General features: G+C 44.4%; 1 protein-coding gene across 8 annotated transcripts in view; it reads right to left on the bottom strand.

Annotated features, from left to right (window-relative positions):
* VPS13D (vacuolar protein sorting 13 homolog D) overlaps positions 1–27,042 on the bottom strand; it is a 245,422-nt gene that overhangs the window by 35,869 nt on the left and 182,511 nt on the right. For 7 of the 8 annotated variants that reach the window (XM_070511027.1, XM_070511026.1, XM_070511025.1 and 4 more), the window contains 2 exons: positions 15,085–15,217; positions 11,868–12,063 (listed from right to left, as the gene is read on the bottom strand). In XM_070511027.1, the coding sequence (XP_070367128.1) occupies positions 11,868–12,063; positions 15,085–15,217 (329 nt within the window). Of the gene's footprint in view, positions 1–11,867; positions 12,064–15,084; positions 15,218–27,042 lie in introns of those variants that run through there. The other variant, XR_011503621.1, reaches the window with a different exon arrangement.

Raw genomic sequence — 27,042 nt, forward strand, 5'->3', positions numbered from 1 at the left:
CAGGAGCCAGACAGATAAGCCCTCGATAGTTTCAACAGCCCCACTGAAGGGGGATCTGATTCCACAGGTCAAAACCCTTCAACAATACTCAACAGTGGACTGTCACACGTCTGGAAAATATAACTGTTTTTGAAGAATGCTTTCCAAACCACGTAATGCTTTTAAAGCTGTTTATCAAAAGAGCTGGATGAGCGACAGTGGCCTGAAACAGTGTGTCAGCTGTTACAGGGTCGCAGGCCCCAGCCTAATTTCCGAAGCACTCCATCATTCTCGGTTGTCCTACCATCGGCAGACAACAGATGCCAATGTGTGGAGACATTCGCTACATAACTTTTACCCGACAAACCTGGCTCCAGGACAGATTTCCATGTCATGTGGGGCTTTTGGCTGAACTCTGCTCGAACCCAGAGGCATATCATTTACAGCAGACACTAACAATAGTTTGGGATCACTTGCTCTTCGCAGGTGGGTTCAGAGCAAGTTCGTGGCCTCCGCACACCTTTTCCAGTAGGGCTCTCACACACAAAGCTGAGAGCCCAGGCGAGTTCCTCCATGCAGCAGTTCCAGCCACGTGACTGTCACAGGTTGGCCTGATTTTAACTGTCTATTTTGTGCAAAGAAAGAGAATCAGAAGGACCAAAGCCCAGCAAAGCCTATGAACTCCTCATCTTAGCACTAGAGCAAGCAGGCAGTAAGTTTTCAGACACAGGGCAGAACTGAGAAGTGAAGACATAATGCCCGTTTCACCCACATTCAACATGCCACATTCAGAAAGGATTCTGACACAGATGCCATTTCCTGAGACCCAGCTGTGTGCCACACGTCAGGCCAAGTGCTTTATATACATCACGTCACTAATCCACACAACCACCCACTGAGGTAGGTGTCATTATTCCTGTTCCACATGAGTCAAAGGACTCTCACCTCAGAGACACGAGAGGGGACATCTTGCTCCTGGCCACAGCTAAGAAATGGCAGTGTGATGACTCAAATCCAGGGCCGTCTGACGCCCCCAGGAGGCCCTGTGACCTCGTATTCCAGACGAGGGAGCCAAACGCTGCTGTGGGAGCTCCTTCTTGACTCCTGCAAATGCTTGCTTTCCTTCCAAACTGGCCACCACAGTGCTCCTTCTCATTTCTTCTCCAGAACTGGGGGTGACCTGTGATTTTCTCTTCTTTCCACATCTTTTTCTGAAACAAGCCCTTCTCTTTGAAGAAAGACCTCTTGCCCTTGGAGTGTCAAGATAAGAAAACTTTCAGCAACTTCCCTTGGAAACTACAAAACACCCATCAGCACCCAGGATCTAATACGGTCGCTCACCAGCTGCTGGCCCCTCCGAATAGCTTTTATGGTTCAATGAGGGGTGGTGACAGGGCCATGTCACTACCGCGGGGTGTGCTATTTCTTTCATGTTCCTGGGATCTGACAAGAGCCTTCTACAACCTGTTTCTTTACAACACACAGAATGAGAGATTAAAGACCAATACCAGACTTACAGCTGGGGTTAGGACCAGCAACGACTTCTCTCCAGATGCATTCTAACTCTTGCTGGGAAAGAAGGGCCACTGACTGCCTAGGCAGACGCTGTTCAAGACGTCGTGATGATTAAACAAGATAATACGCGTAAAGTACACAGAACAGTGCCTGGATCATAGTAAAGGTTCAGAAATGTGAGAAATAATATTATTATTTATTAATACCACCAAACTTAAAGACTATTTTAGCAGAAATGATGGATATGGATTTCAGTAAAACCACATGAATTCAGAGCTACTAGTTGGATGTGGAGGGGAAGGGACCTCAAGAAAGGATGAATGAAAGTCTAAATTATAGGACTTCTGATTAAATATGACAGATTTAGTCCAGAGACCCCTCTAAAGTGAAAGCAAAGGGATACATATGGCACGAATCCAAAAGGATAAAGAGAAGGTGTCAACAATATTTTAGAAGCTGAAAAGCAGATGGACAAGCGGTGCTGAAATGTAAGCCTGAGGGAGTGGAAGCCACAAAGCTGTGAGCTAATTAGTATGGTAAAATCCGCTAACTTCCAGGATGATGGAGGCACCAGGCGGCTCCGCAGGCCTGGGGCAGAAGGGAGGAACAGGGAGGCACGTGTGTGAGGAGGTGAAAACAGCAAGATGGGTTAAAAGCCTGTGTTAGAAGCAGACAGACCTGTGGTACCTCCCTCACCCCACTCGCCTGCTCTTCCTCCTCAGAAGGCAGACCAGTAGGTGCCCAGCTGATGCTGCCACATCCACAGGAAGGGCCCCAGGCCCACACAGAGAGCCCCCAATCTGCTTGTTAGGGCCTCATCTTTAAACAGAAGTAGGACAGAGAATCAAGAACCTCCAAACATCTGAGAACTGTCTCTATTCAAAAAAGACAAAGATCAAAACAAACCGAAGAAAGAAACTCAGCAGAGGACCGGGCACTGGCTCTGTGGCAGATCCAGAGATCACCCAGTCCAGACAGGAGCAGGAGGCAGCTGGGGAGAGCTTCCAAGAAAAAGGATGAAACCAGGAAATTACTTAACTCATTTTTAAACATACATAGAGTCTGTAGATAGATTAGTAATAGGCAGATAGAAATTTTTTTTTTTAAAAAAGGAGTTACTAACCTCAGAGTAAAAAGAGTTGAAAGTAAATAAGAGTTTGAGTATAAATTGGGAACATGCAGATAGAAAGCTAAGTAAACAACAATAATAAAAGCAGTCACTAACTCCAGGGAGAAAAACAAACCAAAAAGCTAAACCAGAAAGGAAACACAAGCATAGGGACCTATGTGGCTTCACTGGGAATACTATTTACATAGTCACTATAATGTAAAAGTGAATATTGATTTCCCCAAAAAGTATGGTATAATAACACTGACAAATGGGGAGAGGGAACGCGTGTGTACAGCAATAGCAAGTCAAATGATATCAAGAAATAGCACTACACAGCTATTTTTTTTAAACAAACATGGAGGAAAATACCTCCAAATTGAAAAAAAACCCAAAAGTGTTGAAAGTGTTTGCCTCTGAGGAGCTGGAATCAGAGGTAGGGAAAAGTGGGACAGGAGACGGCTGGGTTTTGTTTTCAGATTCGCAGAAGTCTTTGACTTTTAAAAGTGAGGACATGTATTTACTCTGATACAATTTAATTTGAAAAGACAAAAATTCGTTATAGCAAGATAACTAAGGTGAAAATCATAGGTTTTTAAAAACACTGTCCTTATTAATTGTAGATACTAAATAATATTTAGTAAACACATATAAGGTATAAAGAATAACCGAAAAAGCAAGAGAGCATTAGCCAATTGTAAACAATTAGTAAAACCGTAACGATTTGTTTCGGAAGAGCTATAATGGACCTGGGAATAAAGCAGAAAAGAAGAACTGTAACCACCCAACCTCCCCAATACATGTGCCACCTCATACAAACGCAATTCTGTTGTTTCTAAGAACAAACAGCAAGTCAAATCCCTAATAAAGGAGCACTTCAAAAAAGCTATAGGAAACTTGCCTTAATGAACATTTTAAGACTATTTTAAGAATACTAACAGACAAACAGCTTGGTGAGTCTCAAGAATCTGAAAGATTCTTCAAAGCAGTTTGTCCTTAAGAATTTAAATATTCTCAATACTTAATACCTATTATATGCCTGGATACAGTAGGAGGTCAATACTTAACCAATTAATGAATATCTACTGTCAATTTGCCTATACTTGAACCAGGATGCATATCAAGCAATCGGATCTAAATGTCACAAGTTCAGAATTGGCTAAATTGAATTAATGAGGCCCCTCAACAGTTAACAAAAACATAAAAACTCCTTGAGGTCCACATCTTTTCAGTGGGGATAGGAAAGTGCTCTACACGTGGTAATTTGGCCTCTAAGGCCTCAGGAGGCGGGCAGGGGCTGGGCAGGTCCACCTAACTGCGTGCTGCAGTAGACGAGCAAGTCCAGGGAACCAGGGAGCTCCGCCCGCCGTCCACCCCGGCAGCACCCAGTGAGGCTGCCTTGGAGTCCATGGAACCTACCAGGGTTAGCCAGGATTCCTGTGACCCATCCTCCTCGTAATGAGAAGTGAGGTTTTGCTCTGCCTCTCCTTTGAAGTTTCCTGCAGTCCCTAGGATTTTATGATACAGCTTGGGTCACCCCTGCCATTATGCATGTTTGAAGTATGTTTGGGGAAAATCGACTAGAAGCTGTCTCTGGTGTTAACACAGAACACCGGCCTCATAAAAACTGCTTTCCACAAGGAGTTCAAAGACGCTTATCCAAATATTGTGGGTTTGTCCTGTTCCACCAACTTTGCTAGGGTAGAAAGCTGAGGTTTTGCCAAGTAAACTCTGACACAGATATACCTTCTCGATTTCCTGAGCGAGCTGAGGGCAGTGCTAACACAACCAAGTGGGCTTTTGACAAGATGGACCTTGCACTTTGAAGTAATCTGCTCCGTACTTACCAGGCTGCTGAAGTTAAAATTTATTGGGATGGTGGGTTAAGGTGAAGGACTAAATTAGGCAGATTATTGTGAGAGGGCTTTCTGATATGTGATAAATTTCCAATTGTTACTTCAAGAAACCCAGTAAAAGTCAGGAGCAAACCAGGAGGGCTGACAACTGCTGGCAGGAAGCCAAAGAGAAGCCTCACATTACAGTGGCTCCCATAGCTGAATCCACATTAATCCACATCACCGATCCGTGCTATTTATCAGCAGGATGATGGATCACCACCATATTTTCAAATAGAACAGCTTGTTAAGGAAATTAACCAGGTACAGCTAGTTGTTGGCTGGAGTCTCGGAAGGTGCGAAGAGTGGCATTGTTTTACATTTCTGCAAATCTCTTTAAGTCCTGCTTAATAGAAAACAGCTGCATTCTCTTATCTGCTTCTACAGTCAAACTTCTGCAATATCACACATTATGCAGCTTCTGTAAAACTCCACTGTACATCCATCAGACAATATTATATGAAAATAGTGATTTATCTATCTATATATGAATCCACATATAGATATATAAAAATAGATTTGACATTATGGTTCCCTGAAAGGTTTGGGGGTTCTCCAGGGCTCCCTAGACCATATTTTGAGAACCTTTGCTCTCAAAGGACCCATACCTACAAATTTTGTGCTAAGTAGATATCAGTTTCCTCTATGTATTAAAGTAAATCCACTAAGGGTATAGATTAGTAACACTGTTAATCTGATTTGAGTTATATAAGCCTGATATAATAAAACTGTTTCTTTGAGAATATATTCTGATTAAAATGTTTTGCTAATCCAATCTTATTTTCCTCCCATTTGACAAATAGTGAGAAACTTAGTAAGAATCTGTCTTTGAGAGGCAGTCTGGCAAAAGAGTACGAGATAAAGGTATGGGGCAAGGAAACTCAGGGTTAAGCTAAAACCCAAACCTACCTTTTCTTCCTCCAAAGATTACAAGCCTTTACTTACAATACAATACTACAGTCTTCAGTTCCCTGCTGGCCCCTATGTCCTCTGCGTATCTCAGAATTATCTTACAGTCTGAAGCTCTCTGGGAGCAGGGCATTTGAACTCAAATCTGGATACTCTCTTTAAGGGAGATTCTAATTTCATCCTGAGCAAAGAGGGAGGATTCTGCAAGGGAAAACCATGAAAGACACAGGGTAGTCATCAACACCTAAAAATAAGGCCTTTTCAGAGGAATTCCATAAAACTAAATGGCTTTTCATTACTCTCTAATGCACAAAATACAAACTTTTCTCAGGAGGAAATACACTGTGCTGTTTCTCTTAAAGTTCAAACCATAAATCTACATCTTACGTATGTAAGATTGGGTATCATTCCAGAGTTTTAAAAATCAAGTCATTGAACAAGGAAGGGACTATAGATGTACAATGGCTAGGTTGCTTATTAAATGGAAGAAACCAAAATCAAAAAGCAATCACCTTTTCCATTCTATTTTCTTTGAGTAAAGACCTGCTGGTTGAGATACAAGAACTGTACTTTAAAGACGTACATACCTAAAGTCAATTTATTTTTACTTTTGGAAGCTGGATTGTGCTGTTTCCATGAAGTCAGTCATCTCTGCATGCCAAAAATGGCAAAAAATAGACGCCTTCCTTTCTAGAAATGATTATAATGTACCATGACCAAAAAAGTGGGTTTTTTTTACTAACAGATAATCTCGCATAAAAATGAGCCATGGGATTTCAGAAATGGAAAGGCTTTTCTCAAATATGTGTGTTCAGGAACACACACACTTTCTGTTTTTTTTTCAGCAACAGATCTGAGCTTCCATAAGTTCTATTATAATGCGAATGGCACTGTCTGGAGCCTTTGAGTGAAAGGCGAGTACAGTATTTAGAGTTCATCAAGAGGGAAGAAGTCTGTCTTAGAAAATAACATTTCTCTGCTTGTGTTCCTGTGAGAGGAATTTTGACTTATAAGGCATGAAGGACTTTTAAGATGTTTCTTAAAAATATCTTATCCTGTAACTTCATCAGCTTAATTTCAGACCTGAGTGAGACATCCCATGAATGTTGTTCTTCCTTCTGGGGTTGCTCAGGACTGAGAACATGATCCATCTGCCTTCAGGCATTCTCTGGAAAGGCCTCATTTGGCAAGATCAGGAAGTGAGACTACATGGCTCTCAAGGCCGGGTAGAAGATGAAGTGGTTGCCCCTATATCTGTCCACTGTGCCACTTACGGACAACAGAGGAGAGATAGGAATAGTCCCTTTCCTTCAGGTGGATGCCACAAGAACTTTTCAGTTTCAGTGAAATCTAATTCCTTTTCATGATGAAACTGACGTGTTACTGATGTACCGACTGCCCCGAGCAGCGGGTAGTTACCAAGTCAAAAGACAAGAGGTGCTCGAAGATAAGAAACAGAGCCTCAGGGTCAAATATGTATCAGGCTCTAGCTTTTCACCCTTACCAGCATACATGTCTTTATACTGATGCTACCAGGGTCTACAAGACTCATCTGGAAGGAGCACCTTGTACTTCTTAAACGAGTATGAGGCAGCAGCTACCAGAAGACGTGGTCTGTCTTTCTGAAGGGTTAATTTTACTGGGTAGCAATTAAAAACATTTTCTTATTAAAATAAGCATGAGATAAAATGTAAAATTCATTTATAGTTTCAAGACAAAACAGAAACTTTCCAAGAAATGTTGAATTTGCTCTGCCCCTGGATACATGGGGTATCAGGCCACTCTCCTCTGCCTTAAATGGAACATTAGTGGAAAAAATTGAGAGCACTGGTGTAACCTAACAAACATTTTAATTTCTACTAGATTTTTACCTTGGAAGGTCCCTAAAGGTTCAATTCATACCAATTCTCTGGTGTGATTATGTACGATGCCAAGAAGGGTAAATGTTGCTTTCAGAACAGAATAATGAAAAGCAGTTTCACCAAAGTAGAATGAAAGAGGAGCAGAAGCATTTCCAAAATTCCCTTTGCTGACTTTCTTCTGATCTGTCCAACCTGGTAACCCAAGAGGGTCTTAACCCTTTTATCCCAGATAGTCACGGGTAAGACGTACATACCGTAACAAAAAGGACTTTTCCTTAAGAAAACTGTCTCCATTTCACATCCAAGAGGCCATTAATGGAAAGTGTATATGACAAATTTTGGGGTGGTGTCTTGGGTGTGTTTTTACTGAAAAAGTCAAATTACGCCCACCATAAATCTTTTTCGTGAAGTCAACTGAAAGGTTACTCAAAAGCTCTCAGAGCAAATGGAATTTACACCTACATGCACAATACAAGGGTCCTGGGATTCCAGAACATTATCAGAGTCCTGAGGGCTAAATTCTTAAACAATGATCTATCATTATCCTTCAAATTCCCCCTTCCTCCTTATCTAACTTAAATAATGAGATAAACTCCAACGCTCCTGAGCTTTGCTAAATTAGTTTAAATATTTCAAGTTCTGCCAACTCCCACCTCGTCCCCCCCACCCTGTTTTGAGTCTTGACTAAAAAGGTGAAGACATATTTTGGAGGAAACCTCAGGGCCCAGCTTTATTAATCACCATCTGCTACTTTCCTAAAACGTCACGCAACCCAAAGTCTACAAGAGACAGTATTTAAAGAAATAAATAAGGAAATAAATAGCCCAGAATCAAAAACTCCTCTCTTCTCAATGGTATTTTTGCCTTTTATTGTGAAATGGCTGTTCCTGGGTTTCTGCAGCTTTCCACCAAAATATCTTTTCAAATATTACCATCGGATACCACCACCCATGCAGAGAACTGGGCGTGCTCAGCCAGTGGGTGCCCTGCCTTGGCCTGGTCTATTTGAAGGGTTGTGGGCTTTTCCACATGGGTTCAATGGCACCACAAGTGTGGCTGCATCTGTGCCATTTTCATAAACTTTACTTGGGAACAGACAGATGTGGCCCAATACACGCAGACTAGAAGATGCAACCTGAGCCAGCAGAACGTTGCCTTGGAAAAGGCTTCTTATTTCAGTTCCAAACCACACATACTTGTCCAGTTAACAAATGCAGCAGGGGATACTGGTCCACAACATTCATGCTGAGGCCAAAGGCTCTGCTGTCCTCCGCCCTCCGCTCTCCCCTACCCCCACCTGCCTTCACAAGAACTATTAGACTGCATGGAAATTTCAGAGAAAAGTTAGGTGGCTGTCTTTTTGGAATGCCTGTACACTCCAACAAGAACAACTTGGAAGTATTTTAATCTAAAAGAACTCAAGGGGGGGGTTCCCTATAAATAAAATCATGTTCAAATAAACACAAAAAGGAGCCAATGTTTCCTGTAAGGCCACTTTTCAGATGGATTACTGGAAGGAGTATTCTTTCACAGTTTTATGGCTTACTTTGCTATCATCTGCTTAAAATTTGGGTCATTTAAAACATAGATGCTAAGATCTAAGCCTTCACTTGGATGAAATATTACAAAAGCAGCAGAAAGGCTCATTCCAAGTGCAGACTCAGAGGCAGAACTCTCGGACTCCTGGGTTCTACTCCTGGCTCAGGCCCTGGGCTCAGGTCAGCCCTCGGTCAGAATCTCACTTCTAATCCCTTCAAATCATTTGTTAGTCCCTGTTGTCTAAACAGTGGGGAAAAACCCTGAGTAACACCCCTGGATCCTGTTCAATCAACTGGGATAGTTGGAGATGGTTATAACTCACTTCCAAGAAACCAGGGTGATTTATCCCTTGGTAGAACTAGAATGTTCCTGAGAGACCACAGTGTCATCAGAACAGACCCTTAAGGCACTGAAGCATTTCTCCACCTGCAGGAATCTCTGTGCTCCTTTAATGTGACTTTCAAAAACAATATTGCCCAGCGCTTTATAGTTCTTTATAGCTTCCACATGAAAATAACTCTGGTTGGGCTTCAGACCTCTGAGAGGCAGAATAAATAGACAGGCGTGTTTATCCCCAATTCGTAGATGGAAAACTGAGGCTTAGCTAGGCTAGGACACTGCAGGGGCCCAACGCTAGTAGGTAAGGATGTTGGGATCCAGCCTTACTGTTTTCCAGGTCAAGTGTTTTCTCTCCAGCACGTGGATCCTCATTAATAACCTTACTTTTGGTCCTCGATAAATGGACTGAGGGAAGTTGGTTAAAGTGTTTCAGAAGAATCTGTTAACGCCTTTTCAGTGCAATAAAGGGTAAAGGGCCAAGTTTCTTTGCGGCCTCCAATCTGCATAGGTCTAGCCTGTACCCCACTCACCTCTGGTACCTTTGGCCACGGCTCTCCGACTCTGGGCTCCTCCAGGAACAGAGAGGAGACACAGAAGCTAATTCTCCCTCTTGGAAGCTTCCCGCCCATAGCCCCATGACTACCTGGCTGCTCCTCACTTGTCACTGTAGCTTTTGTTTCTAGGACTGAATGGCTCAGCAGACCGCTGTGCTGGGAAGCTGACAGGTAAACTTCACTCAGACTGCCCAATTACGGTTTCCTGCGAGGCCAGCTGCACAGCTCCTCTGTACCCCTTTTACCTGGAATGCGATTCTTGCTTCTCTTCCCCTGGCCAGCTCCTACTTAGACTTCAGGATTCATCTCAAATGTCACTTCCCTAGAAATGCCTTTTTGACCCCAGTGACCATGTGTTAGCCAACCTCCTTCTCTCCCCCGCCTTCTGCTTACACAGTCGCGCAGCGCCCTATAAATCTTCCATGTCATTTATCATAATTTTAGCAAATAATTATTTATATGATGATTCATTCTATGTTTGCTGCCTTGCTTGACTGTAAGCCCTGGAAGACCCGGGCCAGCCTTGCTTTCTGCTGTATTCCCAAACTTGGGTTCTTAGGGAATTTTCAATCAATGAAAACGAACGAATGACGTGTATACTGGCTGACACTAAGTCGAACCTTCTACAGCAATGCTGCACCACTGATGAAATGACAAGAACACCTTTCTTTCTGCAGCAACCATTCTGTTCCTTTCTTAGGCTCCTAAAAAGAACGCAAAACTTTATCAAGACTTCCAAACTGACACTGTACAAAACTCAAGCGATTTCTTTCTGGTCAACATCCTTAAAGTGCACAGCACAAAACAATGATATTTTTAAAATTGAGTACCTATACCTCAGACCCTTTTTGAAACAAATCACTCAATCCCTTGACCACTTTGGGATTTTAAGAATAAGGATGGTTCTTTTGGAACTCTCAGGGGCCTCCTGCTTTACTCACACTTCAGTAGGTCTTACTGTCCTAACAAAATACTGGACGGAGGCTTCTCGGGCTTTGAGCAGACACGGACAAACTAACTGGAAATACCTTCGAAACCTCCCTCCTGTCCCTCCTCCTAACTTCAGAGATGCTTCACAGTATACTCAGGATTGTTTTAGCTCTGCATCCGAGAATAGAACGTAACTTAAGTAAACTCTACAGATCCTTTCCTAAAACCAGCTGCTTCCAGATGGAAGACATTCTGGCAGAACACACTGCATGGCCCCAGCCTACAGTCTCAAGCATCTCCCCCACTGCAGCAACGTGTCATCAGTTAGGTTTCCTGGTGACAGACAAATGAATTCATTTTAGTTGGGGACGACTTCACTTCAAATCCTATTTGAGGAGCAATAGGATGTGGACATGGCCCAGACCCTAGGCACTCTAAAAGGGCACACTAATTCACTTAGGGAATATCTATTATCTAGGCAGCAGCAAAATCCTTCTGGGCTTAAGCGGAGTCCAGCTTGGCTGGGAACTGTAACATTCATTACACCCTTTATTGATAAGATCCTCAATTAGTCACTCTGAAAAAGGGGAGGCTAAAGCAGGCCACTAACATGAATAGCTAAGTTCTGTAGGATTTGGAGCCATATGATCTGTCATTGATTTCCTGTCTCAGCTGGTACCAAGGCAAGGCAGCATCCCATAGCAGACCCGCCAACTTGCTTGGTAGTTTCTCTGTGAGGCTGGGGACTGGCTGGCCCTTTCAAGTAGAAGCACAGACCCACGTGGTGAAGCACAAGTGCAGGGACTCTAGAACTGTGCCGTGGGGCCTCAGAGGAAGACAGCCTACAGCCCGACACTTCTCTTAATGGGCAGCGGGGGATCTAGTTAGTTTGGTGAACAAGGGATACTTGTAAGGATGTAATCCTATTTCTGACCCCTCTAATGAAGAAAAACAACATATATCTATATCTACACCTATATGATATATATCTCCAGTACACACAGATATAGATATAGACAGATAGATATAGATCTGGAAGAAGCCATGCCATGTTTTTGTGCCTCATTTTCACGTATTTATATTAGGCAGGTCATAAATTTTAGTTATATGTATTCAAATTTTTAAAAATCACATCATTAAGGCAGAAAGTATATTATTAAACATATCAGTATGGGTTAGGAGAAGCAGCAGACCTGGGCTGGAAATTGCAGAAGCCAGTCCCCCCATGACTACTGACCTGGAGCCGCTAAGTGTGGCTGTGTCTCTCACCGCCTGGGCTGTTTCTGATGCAAAGTCCAGGGCGCCTGCCACTGGCTTGGTTACAGTGCCAACGAGCCCTTTCCCAAGGCCAGATATGAAACCGCTGACACCCCCTTCTGTTTTCACACCTTCCACTGTTGAGGTGATAACACTGGTCAATCCACCAATGATACCTAGCAAAAAAGACAAGGGCTATTGTAATCTGGCCAAGGACAACAGTAAGAGCATTTAAAGCCAAACCCCTCAATTCCATGCACCTGGCAAGGCAACTTAGGGCATTCTGTCTACTTCTTGATAGGTCACAGGCAGGCCAACTCAGGATGTGGAACCAGCAGACTTTGCCAGGAAGTTCACAGTCAGAGAATATATAGTACACATTAGTCAGAAGTAAAGTGTGTTCCAGTTTTAAAAAATCAGAGACAAGCTAAGAGGTTCGCAGTGGCTACTGTTCAATCCCAGAGCTTAGGCAGCATTTGGGCAATCAGGAGAGGATGCAGACAGTAGGATCAAATCACCAGACTAGCAAACAGGGCCTGCAGGGAAAGTTGGGATCCCATAAAATATAAGGCAGAGAAATAACTAAATATAGATCCTCAGTTTTCAAAGAACACTGTGTGACCGGCCAACACCACCAAATGTTTAAAATGTGGTCAAAGCTACTGTGCAGTTTGCTGAAGTCAGGAACAGGCAATCACAGTAAATGACGAAGCCTTGATGAAAGGCACCCCCAAAAGCTGCCAAAGGCAGCCGGACCCTCAGTGGAGTCAATCCAAAAGACCAACCGAGGTCAAAAGACATTCCAAACATTCTGCAAGTTGACAGTGATGACCTTGAAGAGCCTCGTAAGTGGCCAGCAGTTGGTGGAGGCTGGAGAGGACACAGGCATTGCAGGAAGAAGCAGGGCCCTGTGCGGGGAGCACTTCCAGGACCTGTGCCAGGGACACTCACAGGATGTTTACCCTTGGACAGTGGGGGTGTGAGGAAGCTCTCTAGACTCTTCAGCTCTAGTGAGACAAATTGGTAAAGGAAATTCCTTGGGTGAGAACGTACTGAGAATTCACAACGTTTCTTTTGGATTCTGGGTCTGTTTGCTGCAGTGAGGCAACATCCCTTTCCAACCTTCTGAGCAAAGCTCATGGCAGAGAGAGACATGACTGAGCCTGGGGGAAGCAGAGCCTACGGAGAGAACTGAGCATGACTCCCAGTTTTTAAACCAAGGAGAGTGAATGGACTCTGGTTCTTGTTATCTTTTAAGGGTTCTTTCATCCTGAAGGAAGAAACTCCTTCTAGGTTACTGTTTTCATACAATCCAGAGCTTAACGGATCCTCCTTGGATAAGGCCACTGGTTTCTGGTCTCAGACTGGCCTAACTGGCTCCTAGAGAGGCTACACATATTCTCTGAACGATCCTTGCCTGGAGGGGATTCTGCCACCTTGAACCAACCGCCCTCCGTCTCAGCACACTAGTAGGTCCATCTAAAAAGTGAGGACAGCTATGCTTTTTCTCCACAGCCAAGGACGCTGGAGAGAGAAAGGCATTATACACAGCAAAGCATTTTATATTCACCAAAAACCAGTCCTCTAATAGTTCAACGCACTATCATTACAGTTACTAGAGAGAATGATTAAATCTTTAACCCCAAATGATTGCCCAACAATCAACTTGGAAAGTCCATAAACAGATTAAGTTCAGCCAAATTTTACTTCTAGCTTGATGTCTCCTTGGGGGCTGCTCCCTTTCCAGTTGGGCAGGCTCAGGAAAAGCAAAGGCATTTGGATCCAAACCTCACCATTAGGAAAGTTGATAAACAAAAACTCTGTCCTAAATATTGTGTCCTAAGCATGAAGAGAATATTCCTTTTTCTTCATCCAAATGCAGATATTCAAAACTTGATCAGTCCTGACATGACTTCTGATAGCTTCAGACTATTCCTAAGAATTTGGTACAAACAGTTCAATTTACTAGCCATCACTAAGCATGAGCTATAAGCCACATACCACGTGAGGTACTGCAAGCAGAAAGACAACACAAAACGGTCTTTCTGCTCTCCTGGTCCTCACACTCTACCAGGACAGCAAGACTCACAGCTGGCTACGTGTGCAACCCAGACTGCCACGTGTGCTCTCCCTGTCATTCATTCTAACCGGGGAGAGTGGAACTGAGCAAATGTCATTTGAGTTGGGACTTAGAGGTTGCATAGGATTTTGATAGGCAACAAAGAGAGGCAGAGGAGGGGAGGGCAGAAGGAGCGTGAGTGAGCAAGGACTTGGAGGCATGCCTGGGGGCAGTGCGGAGGTCTGAATGGCTCAGGTATACTGTGGCTGGGGGACAGTGGTTGGAAAAGTTGGCTGGGTTTATATTTCCAAGGGCCTTGAATGCCACACTAACAAGTTGTTAAGAAAAATGCAACAAAAGGCAATTCAGTCAGAATTAAAGCATTCAAAGTCAGAATTCAAACAAATTCAGACTTAAGACATTCATGCCATCACCTATCTCTTGGGCACATGGATTTACAATCCCTGTGAATGTGCATTTATACAAGACTCAAAAACATCTGGGCCACAAACCTGGCAGCCAACTTCACTTTTCACTTTCTATGGAAGGAAAGATCAGTAAGCAGAAGGCAACTTGAAGCAGCACTTCTATATTCTTTTTTCTTTTTAAAGATTTTATTTTTCCTTTTTCTCCCCAAAACCCCTGGGTACACAGTTGTGTATTTTTAGTTGTGGGTCCTTCTAGTTGTGGTATGTGGGACGCCACCTCAGCGTGGCCTGATGAGTGGTGCCATGTCCGCGCCTAGGATTCAAACAGGCAAAATCCTGGGCCACCGAAACAGAGTGCGCAGACTTAACCACTCAGCCACGGGCCGGCCCCCGACACTTCCATATTCTAAAAAGTGGTTCAGTGGATTACACTTTACCACACCTCAGGAAAAGAAGCCAGAGAATAGGAGGGAATGCGATGCACAGAGCATTCTGAAAACGAATGAAGGCTTCTCCCAGGCTGTAGCACTTGAGTTGCGAGGAGGAGAAGACAGAGCTCGGAAGGCTGTCAGGCCCACCACAACATCAAACTAGGGTTTCACTGTTGTCAGCTTTCTTTTTTCTACTTGTGCCCGGATGGGTGAAAAGGCCCCTCCGAGCAACTGTGGCAGCAGAGCCATTCTTCTGGAGCCTGCTATCATGTGCCTTACCGTGAGCCAGGCCATGGATGCCAGCTACAAGGTGTTCTCCACTTGTAGCTGCATGGTATCGGATGTACTCCCGCTCTGACTGATGCCGATTGTCCATCGTCTTTCCTAAACCATCTGATAACGTCCCTGCAAACTGGAATGAATTAAAAACAGAAGGAAAAGAGTTTTAAGACCTCAGCACTATTTTCACTACTTTATGATCTTAAATAAATCCCTTCCCTCGCTGGGATTCAGTAAATACCGACTGAGAGAGAGATTAACTGCTGAATTACATACACTGTGTGTCCCGGGAGAGTGGTTCTCAAGCACTGGACACATACGAAGTGTGGGATGCTCACACTGGTGGAGGCAAAGCTGCAAAACAACTACTAAAAATCCATACTGGTACTTACCTTCCAGGAGTCTATCGCAAATTTACAGGGAAATGAAAGGCAGAAGAAGATGGCCTGGGAGAGGGGCAAGCATTGGGATTCTGCAACGGTGAGGACAGCGGCTCTTGGCTCTAAGAATCAGTGGGGTTCAAAACAGAAATGCGGCAAATTGTTGCTTTAGGGTTTAGTATCAAAATTTTTAGACACCAACTGCCCTAAAGCAATGCCTTTTCTTTCACTTATTCGACAATTACCAAGTGCCTAGGGGCCTAGCTTCATTTGTCAAAAGAAAAAATGAAGTACCTGGAAAGGTTAACAGGTTAGGCCACCTTCATAGGAAGTGGCAGACTTGAACTCATGACTTCACATGCAAAATCCTCCCCCACAAATCAGAGACAGATTTTATTTATCCTGGCATATTTTAACCAGAGAAGCTGTGTCATCCATCAAAGTGAGATGAAAAGGACATAAAACTCTGTTTTGTCACAAGACAATTTGAAAAGGTTTAAAGTGACAGTTAATAAACCACAGGGTACTTATCCTCATCATTCAGGCATAAAAAGGGAAGGATATCAAATATATAATTAACCTTCTCAGGAAGGATCTACCAAAACAAGTGGTTTAAGTGCCAATGACCTGGGACTAACCTTTCAGAAAACTCACAGGAATGCTATTTAGATATAAGAGCTCAGTGGAAAGATTCAAGGCGAACAGACTGCCTTGAAGACCCAGGACACAGGGTAGCCTGTTTCATTCTGGTTTGCCAGGGAGGGTTATACAGATCTGCCCTGGTGAGCCGTCAGTCCTGAGGCTTCCTGACGCTAGAGACAGGAGAAGGTGAGTTCTGGGCAGGGAAGCAGGACGAGAGGCAGAAACAGCAGTTCTGTGTAAAGCAGCGTTTCCTGGAGCAAGATACGGGAACACTCGTTCCTCTTGCTGAACGCCAATGCTTTTACGATCCAGGGCGGTGAGTACCAACCTTTCTGGAAATGCAATCTCTATCATTATTTGCTTTTTGCCTTGACCTTCCTGTCACTCCCTGCCTAATTAGAGAACTAAATTTAATGAAAATTAATTTCACAGTTTCCTTTAGGACACAGACACCACGGGATGTTGGAAAGCCAGCGCTGTGAGTCACTAAGTGAGGACTTTCATCAGCGACCCCGTTTAAGAGCGACTGCAGGCCACAAGCTTGAGCATCCGACCACAGCAGATTCTAGTCCTCTCTCCAGCTCTGCGATAGCTGCACGACCCCGACAAGGCGCCCTGCCACTGAGCCTCCTTCCTGGCATCTGGAGAACGGTGACAGTGCCGACACTGACATGGGGCTGGAAGGATTAGCGACAGTGGCTCAGGATATGGAATTGAGTTGGCATTCTTACTGTTATTACTCAGCTACTAGTCCAAGGAGGGACATCCTGCACCATTTGAAGAAAGTCTTTCAAAGGTTTAGAGTTATGGTCATTTACGCTAGGCTTTGACATTGAAAAAACCCCAAAACCCTCTCTTTCCAACAGATAAACACCAGCCTCCTAAGTGAGTTTCTGGAGTGGTACCATCTGTAAAATAGAGTGTGGGGCTTGGTGGTTCCAGAATCCTCTCCAGCTCGGACAGTATGTGATCTATGATCCGAGCTGGAATCTCTTTATTAAGCACTTACTCCGGGCCCAGCACAGGTTTAGGCACTACTGAGGATACAAACAAATGGCAGCCTTAGGCCTCTTCTCAAGGATGAGCCTCATTAGGAAGGTAACAATTCCACACACGGAAGAGACAGTGACAAGGACCGGGAGCGCAAACTTAAAGCAGCTGGGAAGCGAGAGAGGAGAGGAAAATGTGACCCTTGTTTTTGGAAAGGGTCCAGAACTAGTCCCTGCTATATTCTGGACGGCACGCCTCTCCCTGACGCGGGAGCAGAGGTGAGGGGGCGGTGCAGTGAAGAGCTGTCTTGGGAGCGCATCGTGGGTGTCTCCGGACGCGCGAGCTCCCCTGGAGAGGTCCAGCAGCACCCAGGCTACTTGCGGGGTCTCGTTCAGGTCCTTCCCATTTTTCTCACACTCTTACTGTCCTTGAGGAGAGGTATTTCTTTGGAAGAGATATTAAGTGAAAGTTCTGTCTACCTATTTCTGGCAGCTGACTAGGAGGAAGTTAAAATCCCACAATACTTTTTCCCTCTAAGAGAATTTGGGAGAATAATTTAGGCAAACTGCGCAAAACCACCCCCTCTCCTTCACCCCCGCGCCCCCACCTCCTGTCAATAAAACAAGTTTAATATCCAAGGGTTATGAGTGAGCCAATGCCACAAGCTTACTTGCCAATCAATTCTGCTGCAGCAGCCTTGGCACTCCCAGCACCAACTGGACCTGGGTGTTCTCTGTACAAAATACCACAGTGACCTCAGGAGGATGGGGTCAGATGACCCAGGAGACCACTGCTGCCCCTAAATGCTGGATTCTTCCACGTGCTTCTCAGGTGCCTCCCCCTGCCGTGGAGAGGTGCCTACACCTGCTCCACTTACAGCAGGACTTCCATCTGAATTCCCACTTCTCTGTCTATAAAAAATGACTATGCAAGCCAAGTGGACTGTCCTTGGTCACTAGTGAGTAGAAGTAAAGGACACAAAGATATTAATAGGAAATGATTACAAAAGTCTTCATGCCTAGAAAGGTGACTTTGAGAACTCAGAAAACTTGGGGAGATGTTGAAATCTGTGATCCAACCAAACTCGTACGGATGAGAGGTTAATCAGATTTTAAGGAGAGAGACTTTTTATAGGAACTAAACCAAAGCCAGCTAGATGAAGGGTACCGTGGTCAAAGGCTGGGCTTTGGGCCAGTCCACTGGGCTTCTGAGTCCTGAATCCAGGGCACCACAAAGCTTGGGCCTTCTCTCACTGTGGGAGCACTTAGTCATCCTTAATTCCATCTCTCATTCCCCACCTCAGTGGGAAAGTAAATCACACCCCTATCTTATTTCTCCCCCAAAGACAGGGTGGGAACAAGGGCTGGAGAGAGAAGCGATTCCAGGAAGCACTCTTCATGGGTGCCCTCTGGCACTCGTCTTCTCCGAGGCTAGGAAGTGTTATTTCACCCATGTCCTTGACTTTGAAGATGATTGTCAAAACAGAGCAGAGACACCCATGAAAGCTACAACATCATGTGGGAGTGAGGGGTGCAGGACATCCTTCCCCTTTCCACCCAGTTCTGCCCATGTATTTTTAAAAGAAAAGCTAAATGTGTTGAAAATCAAATTTAATTTGAAGTTTTTTCAGAGCAGATGCTCTATGGCATGCTCGTGGATGATCAAAATGGGAAATGAAGACTGGAGGGAGACATTCAGATTATTCAAAGGGAAAACTAATCCCAGAGGCACTGGGGAGAAATGGCTGAAAACCATCAGGATATGAGCAAGCACAGTCTAGTTCTGCGTCCAGTCAAATATGTACGGAAGCCCTACTGTGTGCCAGGCTAGCAAATGAGAATCCTAAATCAGAAGTGGTTTCTGCCTCCTGCCTCAAGGACCTCAGTCAGGACATATGCCTGCGGCATAATGGAAAGCCATTCCCTCCTGAGCTCGAATTTTGACTATGACATTTAATAGCTATGAAATCCTGGACAAATAGCTTCATCTCTGTGAGCCTCCATTTCCTTATCTTCAAAATGGTCATCAGAGTATACACCTACAGGGGCGCCGTCAGGATTAGATACAACACGCAAAACACTCAGCACAGAGCCTGACACATATGAGCCACTCAATAAAAACAGTATTGAGGGGGCTGGCCCAGTGGCGCAGAGGTTAAGTTTGCATGTTCTGCTTTAGGGGCCTGGGGTTCACTGGTTCAGATTCCGAGTGTGGACATGGCACTGCTTGGCAAGCCATGCTGTGGCAGACGTCCCACATATAAAGTAGAGGAAGATGGGCACTGATGTTAGCTCAGGGCCAGTCTTCCTCAGCAAAAAGAGGAGGATTGGCAGCAGATGTTAGCTCAGGGCTAATATTCCTCAAAACAAACAAGCAAAAAAACAAACAAAAAACAGTATTGAGTTATCAGAACTTCAATTTCCTCATATGCAAAATGGGACTAACCAGATTCTGCAGGGAAGTTGTGAAGATTAAATGAGACAGTGTGCACACAAAGCATTGGCAGAGGGCATCCCCAGTAAAGGGGAGGCCTCCGTGGAGGGGCATAAAGCACCAGGGCAGGGAGCACATGCCAGACTCACACACTGGGAAAGCCATTAGCAGCTGGAAGGCAATTTCCAGGTAATTTCTAACTCTACTTGGTATAAGCGATACCTCAACACCAGGCACAGAATTTGCAGAGGCGTTAAGTCAATATAGCTCATTTTATAGCAACTTCAAGTCCACAGAAAACTTAAGGCTACAAGTGAATACTGTCCTAGCTAAGAGGAAAGGGTCCAAGGAACAGAACATCCTTCAGAAAACCTGCTATTACACTTGCAAAGACAACAGTGATTCCCCCGCTTCTTTCACTGAGGGAAGCTAAGCACAGGCCGCACTTGTGAGTTCTGGCCACAGCCCAAAGCCATGAATTTCTAGGAAGCCATATTTTCAGCAACGGGGTAAAAATCTCAGAAGTACTTCAAGATGCCAGTTCTACTGCATAGCTGTCAAACACTGTGTGTCAATACCCCACCCTCCAAAAATAATCCCATTGTCTATGGAACTGGAGTCCTACAAATTAGCCCGGGTTTGGGGCTGGGCTCGGAACAGTTGATTTCATAAAACTGAAATTCAAGTCGATGCTGGAATGGTGCAAGAGAAGTCACACTGTGTCCCTATCAGTCTCCCTGGCCCTTTTATGGTATGCAGCAAGCACGGGAGGCCAAAGAGATTTGGCCAGTGCGACAGGGGCCTGGGCTTGATTTCTCCCCCTTCTCTGAGGTTCTTCTTTCATAGTTATTTATCTAATGGAAACTTCCTCTTTAACATCCTTGTTCCACTGAGTAATTGCTGGTGACAGTACTTTCCTGTCACCAGGGCAGATGGTGACCATGTATAACAGGAAAAGGGAAAGAAGTGACAGGACTCAGCAGTGTGAAGGAGAGTCTTATATTCTTCCAACTATAAAGTTGTACAGCTGCAAATCTCAGCCACCAGCACAGCTCCAATTCTCATCAGCCTCGCCAGCAATAAGCTATGCTTGAACGCTTAGATTCAGACAACCCAGCTAAAATTGGGGCTGTAAGTAAGGCTGACTGACTTACATGAACTCAGTGGGGACTGCCATAATGTGGTCAAAAGGCAGGGGCAGAGGAGTCAAATTCTTACCCTGTCACTTACTAAATATGCATCCTGGTTAGAGCTGCTTAACTTTCCAGAATCTCAGCCTACTCATCTGCAACAAAACAGAGACTCCCTACTCCAAAGGGCTACTTGGAAGGGTCAAGGAGATAATGCAAAAGGCTTGGCAGCCTCTGGCACACAACAAGCCCACCAGTTTTTACAACTTTTTTAGAAGTAGTTTGGAGGCTTAAAGCAGAGTCATTCTCAACTCTGCTGGTATACTAGTAGGAAAACCTCCTTCGAGTCACATCAGACCTAAGTCACTTCAAAATGGTCTTCATCACTTCACTCTGTTTCGTATTGTTAAAATATGGCAGTTAAAAATGATTCTCAGAGTGTGAGTTTTGCCTTAACACTGAAAAACCCTTTTGTGATAACTTGTGAACAGGGGAGAGTTAGAGGAGGATGCGACCCAACAAAGCAGTGGGTATGTGTCACCAGCACAAGGCAAATCAAACAGCTAGTCCTCGCTCAGCCAAATGGTGACGGGGGTGGGGGGTCCTGGGGAGGGGCATTAAAAACAAAAGGCATGGAACAAGTCGAGGTTTGGCAGGAAAGAGGCATTTCTGGACCCCATCTCTCTATCCACTAAAAGTGGAGTAGGTTTGTCTGTCTTCAGTTCTACTTGGTGACGGTTACGTACAGCCCTGAAGGCAAAGAGAGAAGGGGAAAGAATCCAGAAGAGAGACGCTGAATGAGAATAAAAGAGAGGTCTTTTCAAAGCTGGGACTGACATTCTACTCCAGTAACATGCCTAAGCCAAGGACCTTGCTGTGTTTTCGGTCTCTGGAGATCTAAAGGCCCTCCTACCCTAAGACATACCATGGTGCTATTTCACGGATAAACACTTATCAGGCAACAGACACTCCTTTTCAGTTAAGAAACAAAGTTATCCAAAGCCACCCAGAATTATCTCAGCACACAAGGTCTAAACATAAGCAACAAAGTCAGACTTCAAGATTGTCCCGGTTCTTAACTAGCCCAAGACACACGCCTGCTGAATTGGCAAGTCTCTCTTGCTGTTCTGCAACTCTGACCCAGCTGTGAACTCAGATGCTGTTTCAGATTAATCTAGAAGCTCAGAGTGGTGAGAAGCACTCTCACAATAGGATTTTGCTTTTACTTTAAAAAGCACTAGTAGAGTTTGCTGTAAGGGTAAAGCACAGAGATAAGCAGAGCACACACACAGAGGACCAGGAAGACTGATTTTCAACAACAGACACATGCCTGCTTTCTCGACACCAATTAGAAAGAGTCACGTGGGCAAGATGAATCTTTAAACCCAGCTGAGGACGGGATGGTGCCCACCTTCGGGCTCCTCCTCAGCTAGGCCTCTTTGTAGGCTTTCCCCCAGAATGGGTAGGGGATTGCCTTGAGGATGCCAGGCTTCCGCTTGTCTACTGCTGAACACCCCTGAGGCAGGCAGAGGGAAGCAGAAGCTGGGTTTCTACAGTTAGTGCTGGTCAAGGGAATAGGCCTTCCCACCCCACGACAGACATCCAGTTTTGCCGTCCTAACAAGGTTGTTCAATATGCACAAACGGCCCACGCCTCAGTACTGAGCCAGGAGACAGCCTACGATGTGGAAGAAAAATCCCTCTGAGATGGTCACACCACAAAGCCTGAGTTGGCAGAGAAATTATTTCAACTCCAGGAAAGCACACAGGCTTTGGAAGGCAGAGTCCTGACCCCAATTCTGTCACTAGTATTAGCCGGGTGAACGGGAGCAAGACGCACACTCTCGTCAAGGATCAGTCCACTGATACAATGAGAACGCCACCCTCACAGCCCCCGGGCCAACGCAAAGAGACCTCGCTTTTAACAGTACTTGGGAAAACCACAAAGCACGGTGTAAATGCCAAAGCTTACGACTACAAGTCCTCTTTCTTCTAGTGAGCGCTCCACCCCTCCTTTCTCCCCAAATGGATCCTGCGAGTCCCCTGTAATATAGGAATCAGCTCATGCCCTTTCTGGAACAAAGGAAAGCATAAAGAAATCAGTTATAAATAGACTAAAAACTCAAAATATAGAAATTTAGAAACGAAACAGAACACTTCACCATAGAAAAGAAGCTCGAGCTTATCTCATTCCAGGTCACAAGGACTTCACTCTTGTAAAGTACTTTGTATTTCAAATGAACAGATATATTCTCTTTAATGCCAAACGCCTGGGAAGAAACAAGATGGGTGACACCATAGCAAACAATCACAGAAGTGAGGCACCAGTGTAAGGTGAGCTTCTTACTGAAAAAGTCAGATATATTTCAAGGGTTTGAAATATCTTGAGGTTTTTAGAAAGAAACCTGTCCCCAAGTGGTTTCTTCAAATAAATGAAAGTTTTAAGTGAGTATGTGGCAGAATAGGTAAAAGCAAGCTTCCAACTGCTGAAGACCATAGTGGAACTTGAGGATTGTAAACCCAGGCCAACAGCATCTACTACGCATCAGCCACTGTTCCAAGGGCTTCATGTCTACAAAATCACTTAATTAGTTTAATCCTCACAACAAGCCTATGAGGCAGGCACTGTTAGCATCCCTGTTGTACAGATGAAACAAAGACCACGATCATCTCCAGCAAAAGTCAGCGAAGTATCTACCTACATCCGATACCGGGTAATCTAGAGAGGGAGCCCGACCACGATTTTCGTGACTGTCTCATGGAAAATTCCCTCCTGAATGCCAGTGAAAACCTTACAGACACACCAGGAAAGACATCTTGCCTTTCCCAAGCAGTGGTGGTTGACAAAGGAAGGTAGCTGAGAGAAGTATATAAATGATAAAGTTTCTGAAAAGTTACATGCAAATCCCTGGGCAAGAAACAGGGTCAGGGTCCAATCCCCTTTCTTGAACAACACCCCAACTCAGACACCTTACCTCCTTCCGTCACACAGACTTTGCCCTCTTCCTCCTTTCCCAAAGCTGTCACTCTCACAACCTGAAGTGGCCGCAGAGAAAGAGGAGGTTCTGCAAACGTCCATTACATGGATCACACCACACATGCGATCACAGCACTAGCATGTACCACTGAGGCTGGGGGGGAAAGATGGAAGCCAAGCTGGAGGGGATGGGGACCAGAGCCCTCAGGAGCTCTTGTCTGTGGAGAAAGGTTTGCTCTTCCACCCCAGCTTTTGACAGAAGGATTTGCTGAGGAAGGTGGAGCGCCAAAGCTAAAAGATTTGCTTAACAGGAGCTGGTCTGGTCCAGCAAGCTAACTCCAGAAGAAGCTATTGTTCTCACAAGGACTGTTTTATGGGAGTGAAAGCAAAAGAGGATTATGGGGAGAGAATAAGCACAAAGCAGCTGTGCTGCTGGGTAAGAAAAGACGGCGAAAGTTTGTCCAGTCCAGTCTTCCTTCCTCTTCCCTCCCTCTCTGCCACTCTGCTCTACCAACACTCCCACCCATCTCAGAGTGACACAGCATTCACAGTGGAAACTAAGGTAGTGTTTCTTACAACTAACTTCTTACAGGGGCAGGTGGGAGAGAGCCTGCATTTGGCGAAGCTGGAGGCGAGCACTTCACTTCTAGTAACATTCAGGGAAGTTATTCGCCAGCAAGTATTCGAATGCTAGGCAAGACCACAGACGGGGAAGTGTCGTTAGCATCAGGGAGAACAAGGGAGGCTGAACCTGTCTTTTGGGGGTAGGATGGGAATGGGAGGCAGCTCAGGCCCAAGGCACTTAAGTCCTGTCTCATTTCCCCTGAGACCTGGCTTGATCCCTGGCTCCAATGACAGGCTAAAAGAAGGCTCTTCTTAAAATGGACTCAGATGTTTCCACCCTTCAGATGGGCTGAAGTAAAAATAAAATCGCAGCTTAGCTATAGTTCCCAAAACTCCTCAGAGACCTCTGGTCTCCCGGGGGATGTTCCTCGGATTCCTCAGGGGCTTCTCAGGAGGCATTCTTACCTCTGCTATCTTTCAACCCCACAAAGGGTTACCTGGGAGAGGACATCTAGAATTCATACCCATCTACTTCCTGCAGATCTGGTGTTTTTAAAGCCTGCTAAACTAGTCATTCCTAGGTTAACAGATTTCAGGCCTAAAAAACAAGTCCTAGAATGAGGAAGAAAACAGAAGCATTTAACTCAATTGCTGCCCTTTGTAAAGGTGACTTAATGGGCCTATTCTGACGCCTTGCATTACTTCTAAGAGAAAACCTTCAGTTACTAGAAAGATAGGAAAATAGGGGCCCTGGTTCAATGTACTTTCTACTTAGAAGAGAGCTAATTAAACCTCGTTTATCAAAGACTCACCCATTTTCCTGTCCAAACAGAACTGATTCTGTAGCACTAAGTTCCCTTAAGAGCCTCTGTTAGGATTTCAGGAGTTGAGGCTGATATATTCTCTACCTCGCCCACACAGCCCCTTCCACTGTCCATCCCCGAAAAAAGAATCCTTCCTCAAGATTCTTCCCATAAAGCACCAGGCTTTGATCCTTCCTGAAACACAAGTCCCTCTGGGACACGCTTGCTGTTACATATCCCTTACTGCAAATAAAAAGCTCAGAAAATGAGTTTTGCAGGGGAGGGACACACGCAGGGAAACCAAAGCACTGGGTACTTGAAGCTTGAAGGAAAGAAGAAATACGAATCCTCTCTGGAGAAAAATTATATCAGCCAGACCCTCTAAAATTTCTCTTACACAATGTCTAGCATTCAATAAAAATTACCAGATACATAAGTCAAACAAAATGACTGAAAACTAAGAAAAAACCCCAGAGAAGATCACTTAGCAGTAATCCAGACACTTTATTAGACTCAGAGTTTAAAACAGTATGATAATAATAATCTTCAAAAAAAATTATGAAAAGATGGAGAATTTTACCAGAGAACTGAAATTAAGATTTCAATACATGGCTGAAACAGAAGAACAGACAGAGCACCAAAGAGGATTAGTGAACTAGAAAGTAAGTCAGGAGAAAATATTCAGATCAAAGCATGAAGACAAAACAAGATGGTGAAAATGTGGAAAAGAGCAGCAGAGACATGTGGGACAGGGTAAAAAAGTCCAATTTCCATGTAACTGGAGTCACTGAAGGAAAAGAGAGAGAGAGAACAGGGCAGAAGTAATACGTGAAGTGACACTAGCCATGAATTTTCCAAAACTGTCGAAGACATCAAGTCACAAATTTAAGATGTTCTGCAAATCCCAAGCAGGAGAACCATACCCAGGTACGTTATTATTAAAAACTAAAGATATTGGCGCCGGCTCCACGGCCTTGTGGCTAAGTTTGGCGTGCTCTGCTTAGGCAGCCCAGGTTTGCTCCCCAGACGTGGACCTGCACCACTCGTTGGTGGCCATGCTGTGGTGGCTCACATATAAAATAGAGGAAGACTGGCAACGGGTGTTAGCTCAGACAGAATATTCCTCAGCAAAAAACCCCCCAAAAAAACTGAAGACAAAGAGTAAATCTTAACAGTAGTTGAAGGAAAAAAGACACATCACCTACAGAGAGGTAACAATCATATCGACAGCTCTTTTAATAGAAATGATAGAACAATGACAGAATGGTATCATTAAAGGGCTGAAAGAAATTCACCAATCCAGAATAAATTCAGTAAAAATAGCTTTCAAAAATATAAGTGAAAAAGTAAAGATGTTTTCAGGAAGAAAAAAAAACAACTGAGAAAATTCATTGCCAGAAGAACCAGAAAAGGAAGTTTTTTGGCAGAAGGAAAACGACCCCAGATGGAAGCGTGGATATGCAAAGAAAAGGATAAATGGCACCAGACAGGACAAATACGTGTATAGATCTAAATGAATATTGACCATTTAACACAAAAATTAATGTTTTGAGAGGATGAAACATGATATACGTAGAACTAAAATACATGGCGGCAATAACAGAAGAGAGGGGGTGCAGGCAAAGTCTCGCAGGAACCTTGCATTGTCGGAGGAAAAACAACAGCAACAAAACCCGGTAAGCCTGCCCCTCAGAACAGAAGGGAGTGACTCTGGTGCATGTGCTCTAGGAAGCATGAACAAGAATGCTAGGAGCAACATCATTCACGACAGCCACACACTGCAACAGCCCAAATGCGCGACAGTAAAATAAGGAAACTGCGATGCAGTCACACAATGGAATACTACACAGCAGGAAAACGAATGAGCTACAGACACACATATCAACACGGATGGATCTCAAAAATGTAACACCGAGTTTAAAAAAAGGTCACAAGAGGATATATTCAATATGATTTTGTATATAAGTTCAAAACAGGCAAAATTATAAATACGTTGTTTGGTGACACATAGAATTATGGTAAAATCATATATAGAATAGA

This window comes from Equus asinus, chromosome 5 (genome assembly GCF_041296235.1).
Source record: "Equus asinus isolate D_3611 breed Donkey chromosome 5, EquAss-T2T_v2, whole genome shotgun sequence".
NCBI lineage: Eukaryota > Metazoa > Chordata > Mammalia > Perissodactyla > Equidae > Equus > Equus asinus.